Source organism: Pelophylax lessonae (assembly GCF_965119305.1).
Source record: "Pelophylax lessonae genome assembly, chromosome: 7".
Taxonomy (NCBI): Eukaryota; Metazoa; Chordata; class Amphibia; order Anura; family Ranidae; genus Pelophylax; species Pelophylax lessonae.
This window is the reverse complement of record NC_138774.1, coordinates 267,335,945-267,351,754: the sequence shown is the minus strand read 5'-3', so window position 1 is coordinate 267,351,754 and position 15,810 is coordinate 267,335,945. Positions and strand designations below refer to the sequence as shown.

The window sequence follows — 15,810 nt, the reverse complement described above, 5'->3', positions numbered from 1 at the left end:
TGCACAGGCATAGCAGCCCATTGATTTGAACGGGCTGCTATGCCCTCATTTTCCGCAGAAAAAAGGTGCATGCAGCATTTTTTTAAAATTTAGTGGCCTTGAAATCCATCCTGCTTTTGCACCATGCGACTAACCTGCAGTTCCTGCTCTGGCAAACTTTCTGCATTTTTTGTATACCTGGGCACGGCATTTAAAAACAGTTTGTGTGTGCAGCAACGGCAGGTAAGTTGCATGGTGCAAAAGAAGGATGGATTTCATGGCCACTGCATTTTTTTAAATTTTGCATGCACCTTTTTTCAGCTGAAAACGCAGGCATAGCAGCTCAAGCCCATTCACATCAATGGGCTGCTATGCCTGTGCAAATGTGGGCCCCCAACCCGCATACATGTGAACCAGGCCTAAAGCAATAGTAAAGTCATTAATTGGTTAAACCTGCAGGAGGACCGGTGTTTTTATCTATTAATGACTTTACTATTGCTTTAGACCTGGTTCACATGTATGCGGGTTGGGGGCCCACATTTGCACAGGCATAGCAGCCCATTGATGTGAATGGGCTTGAGCTGCTATGCCTGCGTTTTCAGCTGAAAAAAGGTGCATGCAGAATTTAAAAAAATGCAGTGGCCATGAAATCCATCCTGCTTTTGCACCATGCGACTTACCTGCCGTTGCTGCACACGCAAACTGTTTTTAAATGCCGTGCCCACGTATACAAAAAATGCAGAAAGCTTGCCAGAGCAGGAACTGCAGGTTAGTCGCATGGTGCAAAAGCAGGATGGATTTCAAGGCCACTGAATTTTAAAAAAATGCTGCATGCACCTTTTTTCTACGGAAAATGAGGGCATAGCAGCCCGTTCAAATCAATGGGCTGCTATGCCTGTGCAAATGTGGGCCGCCAACCCGCATACATGTGAACCGCCAACCCGCATACATGTGAACCACCAACCCGCATACATGTGAACCACCAACCCGCATACATGTGAACCAGGCCTAAAGCAATAGTAAAGTCATTAATAGATAGATAAAAGCCCTGGTCCTCCTGCAGGTTTAACCACTTCTGGATCGCAAGGATTTGCCCCTTTAAAGACCAGGCCATCGGATCAGAGCGCCAGGACCAGTCATCACCAGGTAGGCCAGACACTGCTTGATGGCTATATAATAATGTAATGTGGGCTGCTATGCGTGTGTGTATATATATATATATATATATATATATATATATATATATATTAGAGCTGCACGATTCTGGCCAAAATGAGAATCATGATTTTTTAGCTTGGAATAAAGATCATGATTCTCTCACAATTCTCTGTGTAACAAAAAAAAAAATTGGGATAACTTTACTGTTACTTTTTTTTTTTTTTTTTTATTCATTAAAGTCTATTAATTGCGTTTGAAAGACTGCTGCGCAAATACAGTGTGACATAAAATATTACAACAATCGCCATTTTTTTCTGTAGGGTCTCTGCTAAAAAAATATATAAAATGTTTGGGGGTTCTAAGTACTTTTCTAGCAAAAAAAAAAAACTGATTTTAACTTGCAAACAACAAGTGTCAGAAAAAGGTCCAGTCTTTAACAGGTTAAACTTCCTTTCTCCCTGGCAGAGGGAAGGAAAAGATACAATGTAATCATTTTTGTTTATAGTTACTGGGAGACTTAGGCTACATTCACACCTGAGCGTAGCGTTTTTCGCGCGTTTTTTACCGCGATTTTACCGCGATTTTTGCGGCGTTTTTAGATTGAATAGAGATCAATGGAAAACGCCTGTAATCTGCCCAAAAAGAAGCTCATGTACTTTTTTGAGCGTTGGGCGTTTTGTAAACAGCGTCAAAACGCTCAGATGTGAACAGGGGCCATTGAAATGAATAGGATTTGTCTTGTTGGGCGTTTTGAGAGCTGATCCTAGAGCAGAAAAACGCCCCAAAAACGCCCCAAAACGCCTAGATGTGAACGGAGCCTTAATGCTGAAAGGCTTAGCTGTGTGAGTGAATGAGTCATCCAGCTCACTGAAATGTATCAATTCACAAGTCAGACCCAGGAGCAGAGAAACTCGGTATTTTAAAAATGCCACAATAACAATACTGTGGCTGTGCAATACCGCGATATATCGAATTACCGAAAACCGGCATATGTCTAATTCTCACTAGACAGCCTTCCCAGAAGAGTTGAAGGCATTTTAGCGGCAGAGGGTTGGCCAACTCAATATTGAACCCCACAGTCTAGGACTAGGATGCCATTAAAGTTCATGTGTGTGTAAAGGCAGGTGCTTCAATACTTTTGGTAATATAGCGTATCTGACCTTTTGATGTCTAGAGCAGTGTTTTTCAACCTTTTTTCAGTAAAGACACCCTTAAAAATTTTACACAATCCCAAGGCACCCCATTGAAAATGTAAAAAAAGAAACAATGTTAGATGTTGCACTGTTATGTAAAACTATCAGTAGGACACCCAACATGAGAGGTGAGTTATTCTTCCAAAGTAGATACTTCTTCACATGCTGGTACTGACTAGTAACGCAATGTTTCTCTTCTCCCTAAGTGCTGACGGAGAGGGGAGGGAAAACAAAGATGCTGTGAAGGTGCCTGACGTCCTCCTGAACAACCAATAACGTCATTGGTTGTCAGGATTCCGGCAGCTGGAAGGTTGTATTGGTGCACAATGAAAATATGTGGTTTTGTGTAACTAAAAGGCAGACTTGATCCACCTGATGGCTTGTGAACAATTTTTGGACAATTTTATTAGGCATTTTGCCAAGGCACCCCTGAAGGGACCTAAAGGCACCCCAGGGTGCCTGGGCACCTTGGTTGAAAATGGTTGGTCTAGAGCAGCCTTTTTTACCCAGGGTGCCTTCTGGTGTCTTCAGGGGTGCCTTGGAAAAATGACTAGAAACTGCCCAAAATTTGATACAAGCCAGCAGGTGATTGAAGCCTGCCTATTCGTTACATAAAGCCACAGGTTTTCATTGTGCACCATTACAACCGTCTAGCCGCCAGTGTCCTAACAACCAATGACATCATCGGTTGATAAGAAAAACATTGGGCACCTGCATAGCACCCTTGTTTGTCCTTCCCCTGCCCCTCTCCATCAGCACTGGAGTCACATTAGCCGAGTGAGGGAGAGAAACTGAGGGAGAAGAGAAACATGGGAAAACTAGTCAGTACCAGTGTGCAAAGTGGTTTGCTTTGGAACAATAAATCGCCTCTAATGTTGGGTGTCCTATGCATATGAGTGTTGCTGCGCTAGGTAAAACTATTAATTTAGTTTTTTAAATTTTAGAATGGGGTGCCTCTAGATTGTGCAGAATTGTAAAAGGTGCCTTGACTGAAAAAAGGTTGAGAAACGCTGGTGTAAAGCAAGCTAAAAACTATTTACTAAACGGCCCTAGGAGATTCTTGCCATGAAGCAAATATGCATTGCACCGATCAAGGGAAGCCTCTAGTGTTGCGTTGTCAGGGATTGGGCGCGTCTATCTTCTCCCGGTCTTCCTTCTGGGTTTGCATGGTTCAGCTGGTTGAATGGCCCGGCTGGGATGGTGTCACTCCCACACATGAGCACGGGATTCACTTTATTAAAGCACAGAGCAGATGACAATGTACGCCGAGCTGTGCATGCGCAGCTCAGCATACATTACCGCTGACCGGCAGGGGAAGCATTTATGAAAGAAGAGACTCTTCGGTAATAAAAACCCTGCCAGTCTGTGTTTTTATTTTATTATTTGAATCTAATACCACTTTAAAGCAGAAGAATGCAGCCTGCATAGCATAGTTTAGGAACATGTCTGTGAGCATGTGTAACCTATGTCCTATAAACAATAACGCATCAACACTAAAGACAAGGGAAAATCATTGCTTACACTGCACTCATGCACGTTAACTTGATGTTCCGCGTGACGTCATGATACACGCTGGGTGGTACGGCCAGATAGAATAAGCGGTTAGCTTTGCTCCCATTAGGCAGTGACTGCAAATGCTGGTTAAGTGCTTTGAAAGAAGCTTCATCTGAGTACTGTCCAGATACATAGGAATTCCTCTTAAAGAATGAATCCAATTTCTTTGCATCACTTGCTGTGGCCTATGGCACAATAAAAAAACAGTCAGAGATTTAGAAGTAGTAACACGGATATTCACATGGTGGTGACGTCAGTCTTCGCATCAAAGTAGAGGTTGTTGTAAATCCTGACATAGGATATCCACTCAACATGCAGAACAGGCACTTAGAGGAAACCTTTGCTATGATAAATATGGAAGCTTCCATTGCTGATCAGCTGTCAGGCAGTCCTACTAATCCTAAGCCTTTAGTGCTTTCAAAGTAACTAATGCAGAACCAGTATGCAAACCAGGTGCTATCATTTCACTGGCTGCATGCTTGTTTCCAGCTAGTGCTTTAGAAAGCACTGTCCTTTGTAAAAGCAAAGCAAGTAGCCTTTTTAGGAAGGGGTTGGCATTGGCAGTGCATAGATTTTTCTCCACACAGGTTTGTGCACGGCATGCATTACCCCAGGAATGGTTTTCCCAAGCACAAGCAAAGTCAAGTAACAGGCTTCAACTTTGTTAAGTCTACACCAGGGCTCCATAAAGATCCATTCTACGTTTCTCTTTCTGCCATCTGTACCCTGTTGGGGAGATTTGCCCTCACTTCCTGTTCCAATGAGATAACAGGAAATGAGAGAAGCATTGCTTTTCCAATACATAATAAAGCCTGAAATGTTTCAGCCACCACAGGACTATGGCCTATGCAAGGTATAATCAGAACACCTACTGGGTAATCTGCAATTTGCTACAATGTTTGTAATATGCTTAAACTGATCATACAGATGACCATCACCCATTGTGGCTCCAACAGAGCTCCCTGGATTACTTTTCATGGAAGGGAACAAATTAATTATAGATTATAGAAGTCTAAAAATCTTTTCTAACATTTTTCCCAAGATAATGATATGCTGCTAAGAGTGCCCCATCCAAATAAATGAGATTGTGCTGTAGGTGCTCCATCCAAGATAATGAGAAAGTGCTACAGGTGATTTGTCCAAAATAATGAAGTGGTGCTATAGGTGCCCCTTTTAAGATAATGAGATGGTGCTGTGGGTGCCTCTACTAGACAATGAGATGGTGCTGTGGGTGCCCCTGCCAAGAGAATAGGATGGTGCTATAGGTGCCCCCTATGAAATAATGAAATGGTGCTACAGATGCCCTGTCCAAATTAAGGAGTTGGTGCTATAGGTGCTTTTTCCATGAGAATAATGGTGCTTTTGGATGCCCCTTCCAAGATAACGAGATGATGCTATAGGTGCCTCTTTCAAAATAATAAGATGGTGCTAAATTTGAAATAATGAGGTGGTGCTATAGGTGCTCCTTCTAAGGTAACAAGTTGGTGCTATAGGTGCCCCTTCTAAAAGGTAATGAGATGGTGCTATAGGTGCCCCTTCTAAGGTAATGAGATGGGGCTACAGGTGCCCCTTCTAAAGTAATGAGATGGGGCTACAGGTGCCCCTTCTAAGATAATGAGATGGGGCTACAGGTGCCCCTTCTAAGATAATGAGATGGGGCTACAGGTGCCCCTTCTAAGATAATGAGATGGGGCTACAGGTGCCCCCTCTAAGATAATGAGATGGGGCTACAGGTGCCCCTTCTAAGATAATGAGATGGGGCTACAGGTGCCCCTTCTAAGATAATGAGATGGGGCTACAGGTGCCCCCTCTAAGATAATGAGATGGGGCTACAGGTGCCCCTTCTAAGATAATGAGATGGGGCTACAGGTGCCCCCTCTAAGATAATGAGATGGGGCTATAGGTGCCCCCTCTAAGATAATGAGATGGGGCTATAGGTGCCCCCTCTAAGATAATGAGATGGGGCTATAGGTGCCCCCTCTAAGATAATGAGATGGGGCTATAGGTGCCCCCTCTAAGATAATAAGATGGGGCTATAGGTGCCCCTTCTAAGGTAATGATATGGTGCTATAGGTGCCCCTTCTAAGAGAATGAGATGGTGCTATAGGTGCCCCTTCTAAGAGAATGATATGGTGCTATAGGTGCCCCTTCTAAGAGAATGATATGGTGCTATAGGAGCCCCTTCTAAGAGAATGAGATGGTGCTATAGGTGCCCCTTCTAAGAGAATGAGATGGTGCTATAGGTGCCCCTTCTAAGAGAATGAGATGGTGCTATAGGTGTCCCTTCTAAGAGAATGAGATGGTGCTATAGGTGTCCCTTCTAAGAGAATGATATGGTGCTATAGGAGCCCCTTCTAAGGTAATGAGAAGGTGCTATAGGTGCCCCTTCTAAGAGAATGAGATGGTGCTATAGGTGCCCCTTGTAAGGTAATGAGATGGTGCTATAGATGCCCATTCTAAGGTAATGAGAAGGTGCTATAGGTGCCCCTTCTAAGAGAATGAGATGGTGCTATAGGTGCCCCTTGTAAGGTAATGAGATGGTGCTATAGATGCCCATTCTAAGGTAATGAGAAGGTGCTATAGGTGCCCCTTCTAAGAGAATGAGATGGTGCTATAGGTGCCCCTTCTAATGTAATGAGATAGTTCTATAGATGCCCCTTCTAAGATAATGAGATGGTGCTATAGGTGCCCCTTCTAAGGTAATGAGAATGTGCTATAGGTGCCCCTTCTAAGGAAACGAGATGGCGCAGTAGGCGCCTGCCCCTACCTTATGAAAACATGAGGGTCTATGTTGACAGGCTCTTGTTTTCTTCGACAGGATTTTGCATTCACATACAAGTATAGAGGAAAGCAAAACCCATAAAATCAGATGAAATGCCGATGTAAAGGAGGTCAACTGCTCCTGTCAATGAATTCTTAATGATCTCCGAAGCATCTCCAACTGATGTCATTGACACAAGCCCAAAGCCAATCGACAAAGGTCCAAAACAGTACGCACCCAACCATCACCTGTTTTTACAGACACCCTTTATTTGAGCTATTTGGTCCATTTCAATTGGAATTGGAGTTTCATTTTATGATGTGTAGGGCCACTCTGTGCCTACCCACCATTCAATAAATTATTACCTTAAAGTATCGTTCACTCTGTTTCCTGATGTCCTGTACATTGAGTTTTGAACGGGCAAAACCCACAATATGGGTATCCTCTGGGAGCAGTCCATCATTATACAACCACCTGTAATACAGTAACAGAGTAAAATATCTCAGCCCTGCCCATCCACCATAGCATAGTGCTTAGTACTGCTGCCTTGTAAGTAGAATTCCACTAAGAAAATATAAAAATGTGCATTAACCTGCAGCAGCCAGTCAGCCAATGTTATGACTAACATGGCGAGATCTGGTTGGTTGGTTGGTGTGGTTTACCACAATTTACACATCATCGCTGCTCTTTGCATTGGACTATAACATTTTATCTTTTTAGGCCTTCATTAAACGGTGGCACGCCAGGTAAACCGCTAAATACTTATCTGAAAACTGTATACAATATATGCCAAAAAGGATTTATAACTGTTCATCCAATTTTGGGATTTACACAATTTAGCCACACTGCCCAGCCATGACAGGGTGACACATTAGCTAGGTTGGTATTGTTGCTGCCTATGTTGCCTCCAGCCTGCTCATTGGACAATGGTTGAGTATCGTTACCTCTGTACAAGTGGCAAGGAGGTCATCCCCCTAGAAATAGTAAAACTGAACCAAGAATTTGTACAGTGCAAGGAGTATAGCAAATGTGTGAATCGCAAGACCCCCAGCATAAACTCGACCCACAACAAGATTCAAAGTTCCCAACTACTTCAGGAGCCCAGGCAGTGGTGTATTTAGGTTTTGTGCTGCCCTAGGCCTGACTAAACTTGTGCACCCCCTAATTTAAATATGACGCACCCCTTCCTGTAAAGGCCACACCTCTTCCTGTTTATGACCCGCCCTGTCATCTGTAAACCACAGACCACAACCACAGTCTATCAATGCCCATCAGTGTAGCCTCATCGGTTCCCATCATCATACCATATCATACCAGGAGGTAGCAGTGTGACCGCTTTATGGTGGTGCCAGACTAATTTGCCTCCTGGAACCTGCCCTCCAGCCAATTTGCTCTATAAGACTGGCACTATACTAAAAGTGTGTAGCGCAAGCCGTCAGGGACTCTTTTTAGTGGGGGAGGCTGTTTTTTTCTCGTGCGTGGTGCAGCTTTTTTGCTGCCCCCCTGCAAAGTGCTGCCCTAGGCCTGGGCCTTGTTGGCCTAGGCCAAGATACAGCACTGAGCCCAGGAAAAGGTCCCAGAAGCCCAGCAATGTGTCAGCAGATAGACCACAGCCCTCTCACAACTATTGTGTGTTCTGCCTAATACAGAAACTCATGGGCACCTGGAGGCAGCTTCTTGCCCTTTTCAGCCCTCTCTAGCAAGTGGGTCCCTGCTGTAGAGGGCCACTTCAGGACCACAGTACCCATAGTCAGCATTGGAGGTTCTTTCCCACCCAAGATCTCTCCAACCCTTTGAATTCCAGGACCCATATCAGGACATAATAATCCTGGGAAAACTGCAAATCAGTTTTCCCTCTACTGGATCATTGCAGAACCCCCACCCTGCACAAGCGAAAACCCCTGAGTACTCCAAACTGCCTCTTGTTGGTCCCTCTTAAAAGGGACCACAACCTGAACAATAGGGTCATATATGGCGCTTTTCCACTGCATGGTACCGCATGGTACGTGTTAGAACGGTTCGGTATGGTTTGGTACAGCGGCGCTTTTCAAATACATGGCACAGCTCGGTACGGCTCGCTTAAACAGTACCACCGCGGCTGGGGTTCCAAGCAGGCCGTACCGATACCATATCCCACAATCCTTTGCATGCAGCATTGATTGTTTGTCACTGCTAGCCTAGCCACTGATTGGTAAGAGAATCATTGTAATCCCACCCACTTACTACTTAGTGGAAAAGCAAACCGAGCCGAGTAGAGCCTATATAGTGCTGAAACGTGCCGACTCGTACCACGCAGTAGAAAAGCAAACTGAGCCGAGCTGGGCCAAGCAGTGCCGAGTGGAGCCGAGCCGGTACTTGCAGTGGAAAAGTGCCAATACAGTACCTCCACTCCAGGACCCATTCATAGCTTCCTGTGCAGTATACTAAACTTTTATATAGGGAAAACTTTAGAAAGAGTTTTCTTCCACTTTAAAGAGAACCTGTTGCTTTGCCCTGCAAGGGAGCCAGAAGTAACTCAGAATAGGATAAGATGCTGGACAGATATAACTGGGTTTTACTGTTATAAAGTTCTAATTACACAAAGAGGAAAGACAAGAAAAGATGAAATGGAGGGACTGCTTTCTAAACATAATCATAGACTAAAATCAGAATCAATGATACTCCTCTTACCATAAGGTCGGATAGATCTTCTTCTTGGCCAAATCACCCTGTAGAACACAAAAGAAGAATGTCAAAATGTTTTATGAGGTCTATCTCTTGTCCTGTCAATAATCATAATAATAATCATCATCATTGCCACCCCCCATGAGAATTAGATTATAATTTATATATATTCAAAAGTATTGGGACGCCTGCTTTTACACACATGAACTTTAATGGCATCCCAGTCTTAGTCCGTAGGGTTCAATATTAAGCTGGCCCACCCTTTGCAGCTATAACAGCTTCAACTCTTCTGGGAAGCCTGTCCACAAGGTTTAGGAGTTTGTCTATGGGAATGTTTCACTATTCTTCCAGAAGCACATTTGTGAGGTCAGGCACTGATATTGGACGAGAAGGCCTGGCTCACAGTCTCCACTCCAATTCACCCAAAAGGTGTTCTATCAGGTTGAGGTAAGGACTCTGTGCAGGCCAGTTCCTCCACCCCAAACTCACTCATCCATGTCTTTATGGACCTTGCTTTGTGCACTAGTCCGGTGGTCCTCAACTCCGGTCCTCAGGGCCCACTAACAGGCCTGATTTTAAGTATTACCTTGGGGAGATGCAGACTAGAGTACTGCAATCACTGAGCAGCAAATGATATCACCTGGGATGTATTTCAGTTATCTTGCAAACCTGGCCTGTTAGTGGGCCCTGTAGGCCAGGGCTGAGGACCACTGCATTAGTCCAAATCATTTGATGGAGAGGGGGGCGATTATAGTGCAGGGTTGTTTTTCAGGGGTTGAGCTTGGCCCCAGTGAAGGGAAATCTTAAGACGTCAGCATATCAAGACATTTTGGACTATTTCATGCTCCAAATTTGGTGGAGTTTGGGGTTGGCCCCTTCCTGTTCCAACATGACTGCGCACCAGTGCACAAAGCTTCCTGATGACGCTGGTTACGTGAAATGCATTGAGGCCTTGTGCTTCCACTGTGGCCCCGCTGTCAGATGGGAATGCCAGCAGCATGGCGTCTACCAGCGTGCGCTTGTACTCGCGCATCTTGCGATCGCGCTCCAGTGAGTGAATTAAGGACGGTACGTTGTCCTTGTAACGGGGATCCAGCAGCGTGGCCACCCAGTAATCAGCACAAGTTAGAATGTGGGCAACTCGGCGGTCGTTGTGGAGACACTGCAGCATGTAATCGCTCATGTGTGCCAGGCTGCCCAGAGGCAACGAAAGGCTGTCCTCTGTGGGAGGTGTATGGTCCGTGTCCTCTGTATCCCCCCAGCCACGCACCAGTGATGGCCATGAGCTGGCCTGGGTGCCACCCTGCTGTGAACATGGTTCCATCTCCTCCTCCAGCTCCTCCTCCTCCTCATCCTCCTCATCCTCCAGAACTGTGCCCCTGCTGGACAATTGCGTCCCTGGCGTTTGCGTGTGCAGGAACCCACCCTCGGAGCCCCTTGCGAATGACTGCCCTGAAAGCCTTGGAAATGTTACCTCTTCATCCTCCTCCTCCTCCTCATCCTGTGCCACATCCTCTTCCATCATCGCCCGAATTGTTTTTTCAAGGAGGCATAGAAGTGGGATAGTTAAGCTGAGAACGGCGTCATTGCCACTGGCCATGTTGGTGGAGTACTCAAAACAGCGCAACAAGGCACACAGGTCTCGCATGGAGGCCCAGTTAAATTAAATAGCGGAATAGAAAATATGATCCAAAAAAAGTGTATGTATATCACACGTACACAACCACACTAGGCCCCAATTACTATTGTTTGTACCCCTAAAAGGCTAGATGAGGAGTAGGGGGAGTATGGAACAGGCAGCACCCTCAAACCTTCAGAAGTATGAGATGAACCCCAACAACTTGGAAAGGTGGATCTCTCTCACACGTACCGACACAGACTATCCCGCAATTCAATTGATCCTCAAAGGTTTTTATTGAATAGCGGAATAGGAAATATGATCAAAAAAAGTGTATGTATCTCGCACGTACACAACCACACTAGGCCCCAATTACTATTGTTTGTACCCCTAAAAGGCTAGATGAGGAGTAGGGGGGGTATGGAACAGGCAGCACCCTCAAACCTTCAGAAGTATGAGATGAACCCCAACAACTTGGAAAGGTGGATCTCTCTCACACGTACCGACACAGACTATCCCGCAATTCAATTGATCCTCAAAGGTTTTTATTGAATAGCGGAATAGGAAATATGATCAAAAAAAGTGTATGTATCTCGCACGTACACAACCACACTAGGCCCCAATTACTATTGTTTGTACCCCTAAAAGGCTAGATGAGGAGTAGGGGGGGTATGGAACAGGCAGCACCCTCAAACCTTCAGAAGTATGAGATGAACCCCAACAACTTGGAAAGGTGGATCTCTCTCACACGTACCGACACAGACTATCCCGCAATTCAATTGATCCTCAAAGGTTTTTATTGAATAGCGGAATAGGAAATATGATCAAAAAAAGTGTATGTATCTCGCACGTACACAACCACACTAGGCCCCAATTACTATTGTTTGTACCCCTAAAAGGCTAGATGAGGAGTAGGGGGGGTATGGAACAGGCAGCACCCTCAAACCTTCAGAAGTATGAGATGAACCCCAACAACTTGGAAAGGTGGATCTCTCTCACACGTACCGACACAGACTATCCCGCAATTCAATTGATCCTCAAAGGTTTTTATTGAATAGCGGAATAGGAAATATGATCAAAAAAAGTGTATGTATCTCGCACGTACACAACCACACTAGGCCCCAATTACTATTGTTTGTACCCCTAAAAGGCTAGATGAGGAGTAGGGGGGGTATGGAACAGGCAGCACCCTCAAACCTTCAGAAGTATGAGATGAACCCCAACAACTTGGAAAGGTGGATCTCTCTCACACGTACCGACACAGACTATCCCGCAATTCAATTGATCCTCAAAGGTTTTTATTGAATAGCGGAATAGGAAATATGATCAAAAAAAGTGTATGTATCTCGCACGTACACAACCACACTAGGCCCCAATTACTATTGTTTGTACCCCTAAAAGGCTAGATGAGGAGTAGGGGGGGTATGGAACAGGCAGCACCCTCAAACCTTCAGAAGTATGAGATGAACCCCAACAACTTGGAAAGGTGGATCTCTCTCACACGTACCAACACAGACTATCCCCCAATTTAACTGATCCCCAGAGGTTTTTGATTAAATAGCGGAATAGAAAATATGATCCCAAAAAAGTGTATGTATATCACACGTACACAACCACACTAGGCCCCAATTACTATTGTTTGTACCCCTAAAAGGCTAGGAGTAGGGGGAGTATGGAACAGGCAGCACCCTCAAACCTTCAGAAGTATGAGATGAACCCCAACAACTTGGAAAGGTGGATCTCTCTCACACGTACCAACACAGACTATCCCCCAATTTAACTGATCCCCAAAGGTTTTTGATTAAATAGCGGAATAGAAAATATGATCCCAAAAAAGTGTATGTATATCACACGTACACAACCACACTAGGCCCCAATTACTATTGTTTGTACCCCTAAAAGGCTAGGAGTAGGGGGAGTATGGAACAGGCAGCACCCTCAAACCTTCAGAAGTATGAGATGAACCCCAACAACTTGGAAAGGTGGATCTCTCTCACACGTACCAACACAGACTATCCCCCAATTTAACTGATCCCCAGAGGTTTTTGATTAAATAGCGGAATAGAAAATATGATCCCAAAAAAGTGTATGTATATCACACGTACACAACCACACTAGGCCCCAATTACTATTGTTTGTACCCCTAAAAGGCTAGGAGTAGGGGGAGTATGGAACAGGCAGCACCCTCAAACCTTCAGAAGTATGAGATGAACCCCAACAACTTGGAAAGGTGGATCTCTCTCACACGTACCAACACAGACTATCCCCCAATTTAACTGATCCCCAGAGGTTTTTGATTAAATAGCGGAATAGAAAATATGATCCCAAAAAAGTGTATGTATATCACACGTACACAACCACACTAGGCCCCAATTACTATTGTTTGTACCCCTAAAAGGCTAGGAGTAGGGGGAGTATGGAACAGGCAGCACCCTCAAACCTTCAGAAGTATGAGATGAACCCCAACAACTTGGAAAGGTGGATCTCTCTCACACGTACCAACACAGACTATCCCCCAATTTAACTGATCCCCAAAGGTTTTTGATTAAATAGCGGAATAGAAAATATGATCCCAAAAAAGTGTATGTATATCACACGTACACAACCACACTAGGCCCCAATTACTATTGTTTGTACCCCTAAAAGGCTAGATGAGGAGTAGGGGGAGTATGGAACAGGCAGCACCCTCAAACCTTCAGTATGAGATTGTGTTCACTGTACCCCACAAAGATTGAGTTCACTGCACCCCACAATGATTGTGTTCACTGCACCCCACAAAGATTGTGTTCACTGCACCTCACAAAGATTGTGTTCACTGTACCCCCCAAAGATTGTGTTCACTGCACCCCACAAAGATTCTGTTCACTGTACCCCACAAAGATTGTGTTCACTGCACCCCAAAAAGATTGTGTTCACTGCACCCCAAAAAGGATGTTGTTCACTGCGTCTGCCATCATTGAGGTCATTTCCCGTCAGGTCTGGATTAGCACTTCCCATTGTTGGAACGCACGCCGGCCCAGACCGAGTGGCCTGCAGCACACTATTAGGCTTTATATGTTGGTTCTGACCTTAGCACCATACAATGTAAGTGCAAAATCTCTTTTATATTGCTCATTTTTAATTATTATACAGGATTTATATAGCGCCAACAGTTTGCGCAGCGCTTTAAAATGTGAGGGAAGACAATACAGTTACAATACAGTTCGAAACAGGAGGAACTTGAGGGTCCTGCTCGTTAGAGCTTACAATCTAAAAATAAACGATATTACATGATCTTGGAATATCATAACTTTTCTTCTGGGTCCCGGTGGTTGGTATTGAGAGGAGACCTGGAGGGCCAGTGGTTGGTGCAACTGTATATGGCAGTATATGTAGACCTCCCATAGAGGTAGAGGTCCCATTGATAGTAATGTATCATCAGAACTGTGATTTGAGGAATAATATCGGGTGTTAACTAGGGTTGAGCGAACACCTAGATGTCCGTGTTCGACGGGTTCGGCCGAACTTTAAAAAAAAGTCCGGGTCCGTGTCCCGGACTTTTACCGAACTTTTCCCGGACACCGAACCCCATTGAAGTCAATGGGGACCCGAACTTTAAGGCACTAAAATGGCTCTAAAACACCAAAGGAAAGGGCTAGAGTGCTGCAAATGGCAGCAAAACGTAATTAAGAGCATGGCAAGTGCTCTGCAAACAAATGTGGATAGGGAAATAACTTAAAACAACAAAAAAAAACAGAAAAATAAAACAATGTTCTTCTTCATCTCTGAAGGACGAGGCCCATATGGAGTAGGAGGGAGGTTAAGGTGGTGGTGGATGTGGCGGTGACATAGGCGTGCGCACAGGGTGTGCTGGGTGTGCCTGGGCACACCCTAATCACCTAGGGCACATAGCATTGCCAGTGAGGAGATGGGAAAGATCTCCCTGGGACCTGCTCTGCTCTATTTCTCCTTGCCTACAGGTACATGGCCCCGATACATTACTCTCCCTGCTGGCAAACACATGCATGTGTATTTCAACTTTGGGGTGCACACCTTAATGCAATAGGCTGCGCACACCTATGGGCGGTGTAGGTGGAAGCGGCGGTGGAGGAGGACCAGGGCCGGATTAACAGCATCATGGGCTTGGTGCTGAGGATTTTGAAGGGCCTTAGGGCCGTGCCTTGCCATGCACCCAGAGGAGGAAGGGTGCAGCCATGCATGCCTAATTCAACATGGGATGCTGTCTCTGAAGCCCATAAACACATCCATGCATCGCCAACTGTCCCTCCTTGTCCGGCCTTCACGCTGTGTGGGGAGGTTCTGAGGGTGCTGCCTGGGGAAGCGAGCATAGAAGCCAGACTTCTGTGTTTACAAGTGACAGAAGAGCGGTAACAGTGAATATGGCCAACCCGGGGCCTATATAAAAGGTAGGGGCCTGGAGCTGCAGCTCCAATAGCCCCTACATTAATCTGGCCCTGAGGAGGAGGACGAGGTAGCCAACACTGCTTCTTTTCACAAATTTTAAATGAGGGTACACCCCAAAAGAGTGAGAAAGAGCAAAAATGGAACAATGGGTGGGTAAGGTCGGTATCCATTGCTATTCTGCATAAGGTACGGAAAAGTCCCGTGGGATCCATGCCTGGTTCATTTTAATGAACGTGAGCTTGTCCACATTGTCTCTGGACAGGCGGCTGCGCTTGTCTGTTATAACGCCCCCAGCCGTGCTAAATACCCGTTCAGATAATACACTGGCTGCAGGGCACGCCAGCACCTCCAAGGCGTAAAGGGCAAGCTCAGGCCATGTGCCCAATTTGGAGACCCAGAAGTTGAAGGGGGCAGACCCGTCATTCACTACATGTAGGCGTGTGCACACATACTGCTCCACCATGTTGGTAAAATGCTGC

At 45.3% G+C, this 15,810-nt stretch overlaps 1 protein-coding gene across 3 annotated transcripts in view; it reads right to left on the bottom strand.

The window, feature by feature from the left end:
- G6PD (glucose-6-phosphate dehydrogenase) overlaps positions 1-15,810 on the bottom strand; it is a 92,845-nt gene that overhangs the window by 15,946 nt on the left and 61,089 nt on the right. For all 3 annotated transcript variants that reach the window (XM_082262902.1, XM_082262903.1, XM_082262901.1), the window contains exons 3-5: positions 9,316-9,353; positions 7,011-7,119; positions 3,852-4,069 (exon numbers count right to left, since the gene is read on the bottom strand). In XM_082262902.1, the coding sequence (XP_082119028.1) occupies positions 3,852-4,069; positions 7,011-7,119; positions 9,316-9,353 (365 nt within the window). The remainder of the gene's footprint in view (positions 1-3,851; positions 4,070-7,010; positions 7,120-9,315; positions 9,354-15,810) is intronic.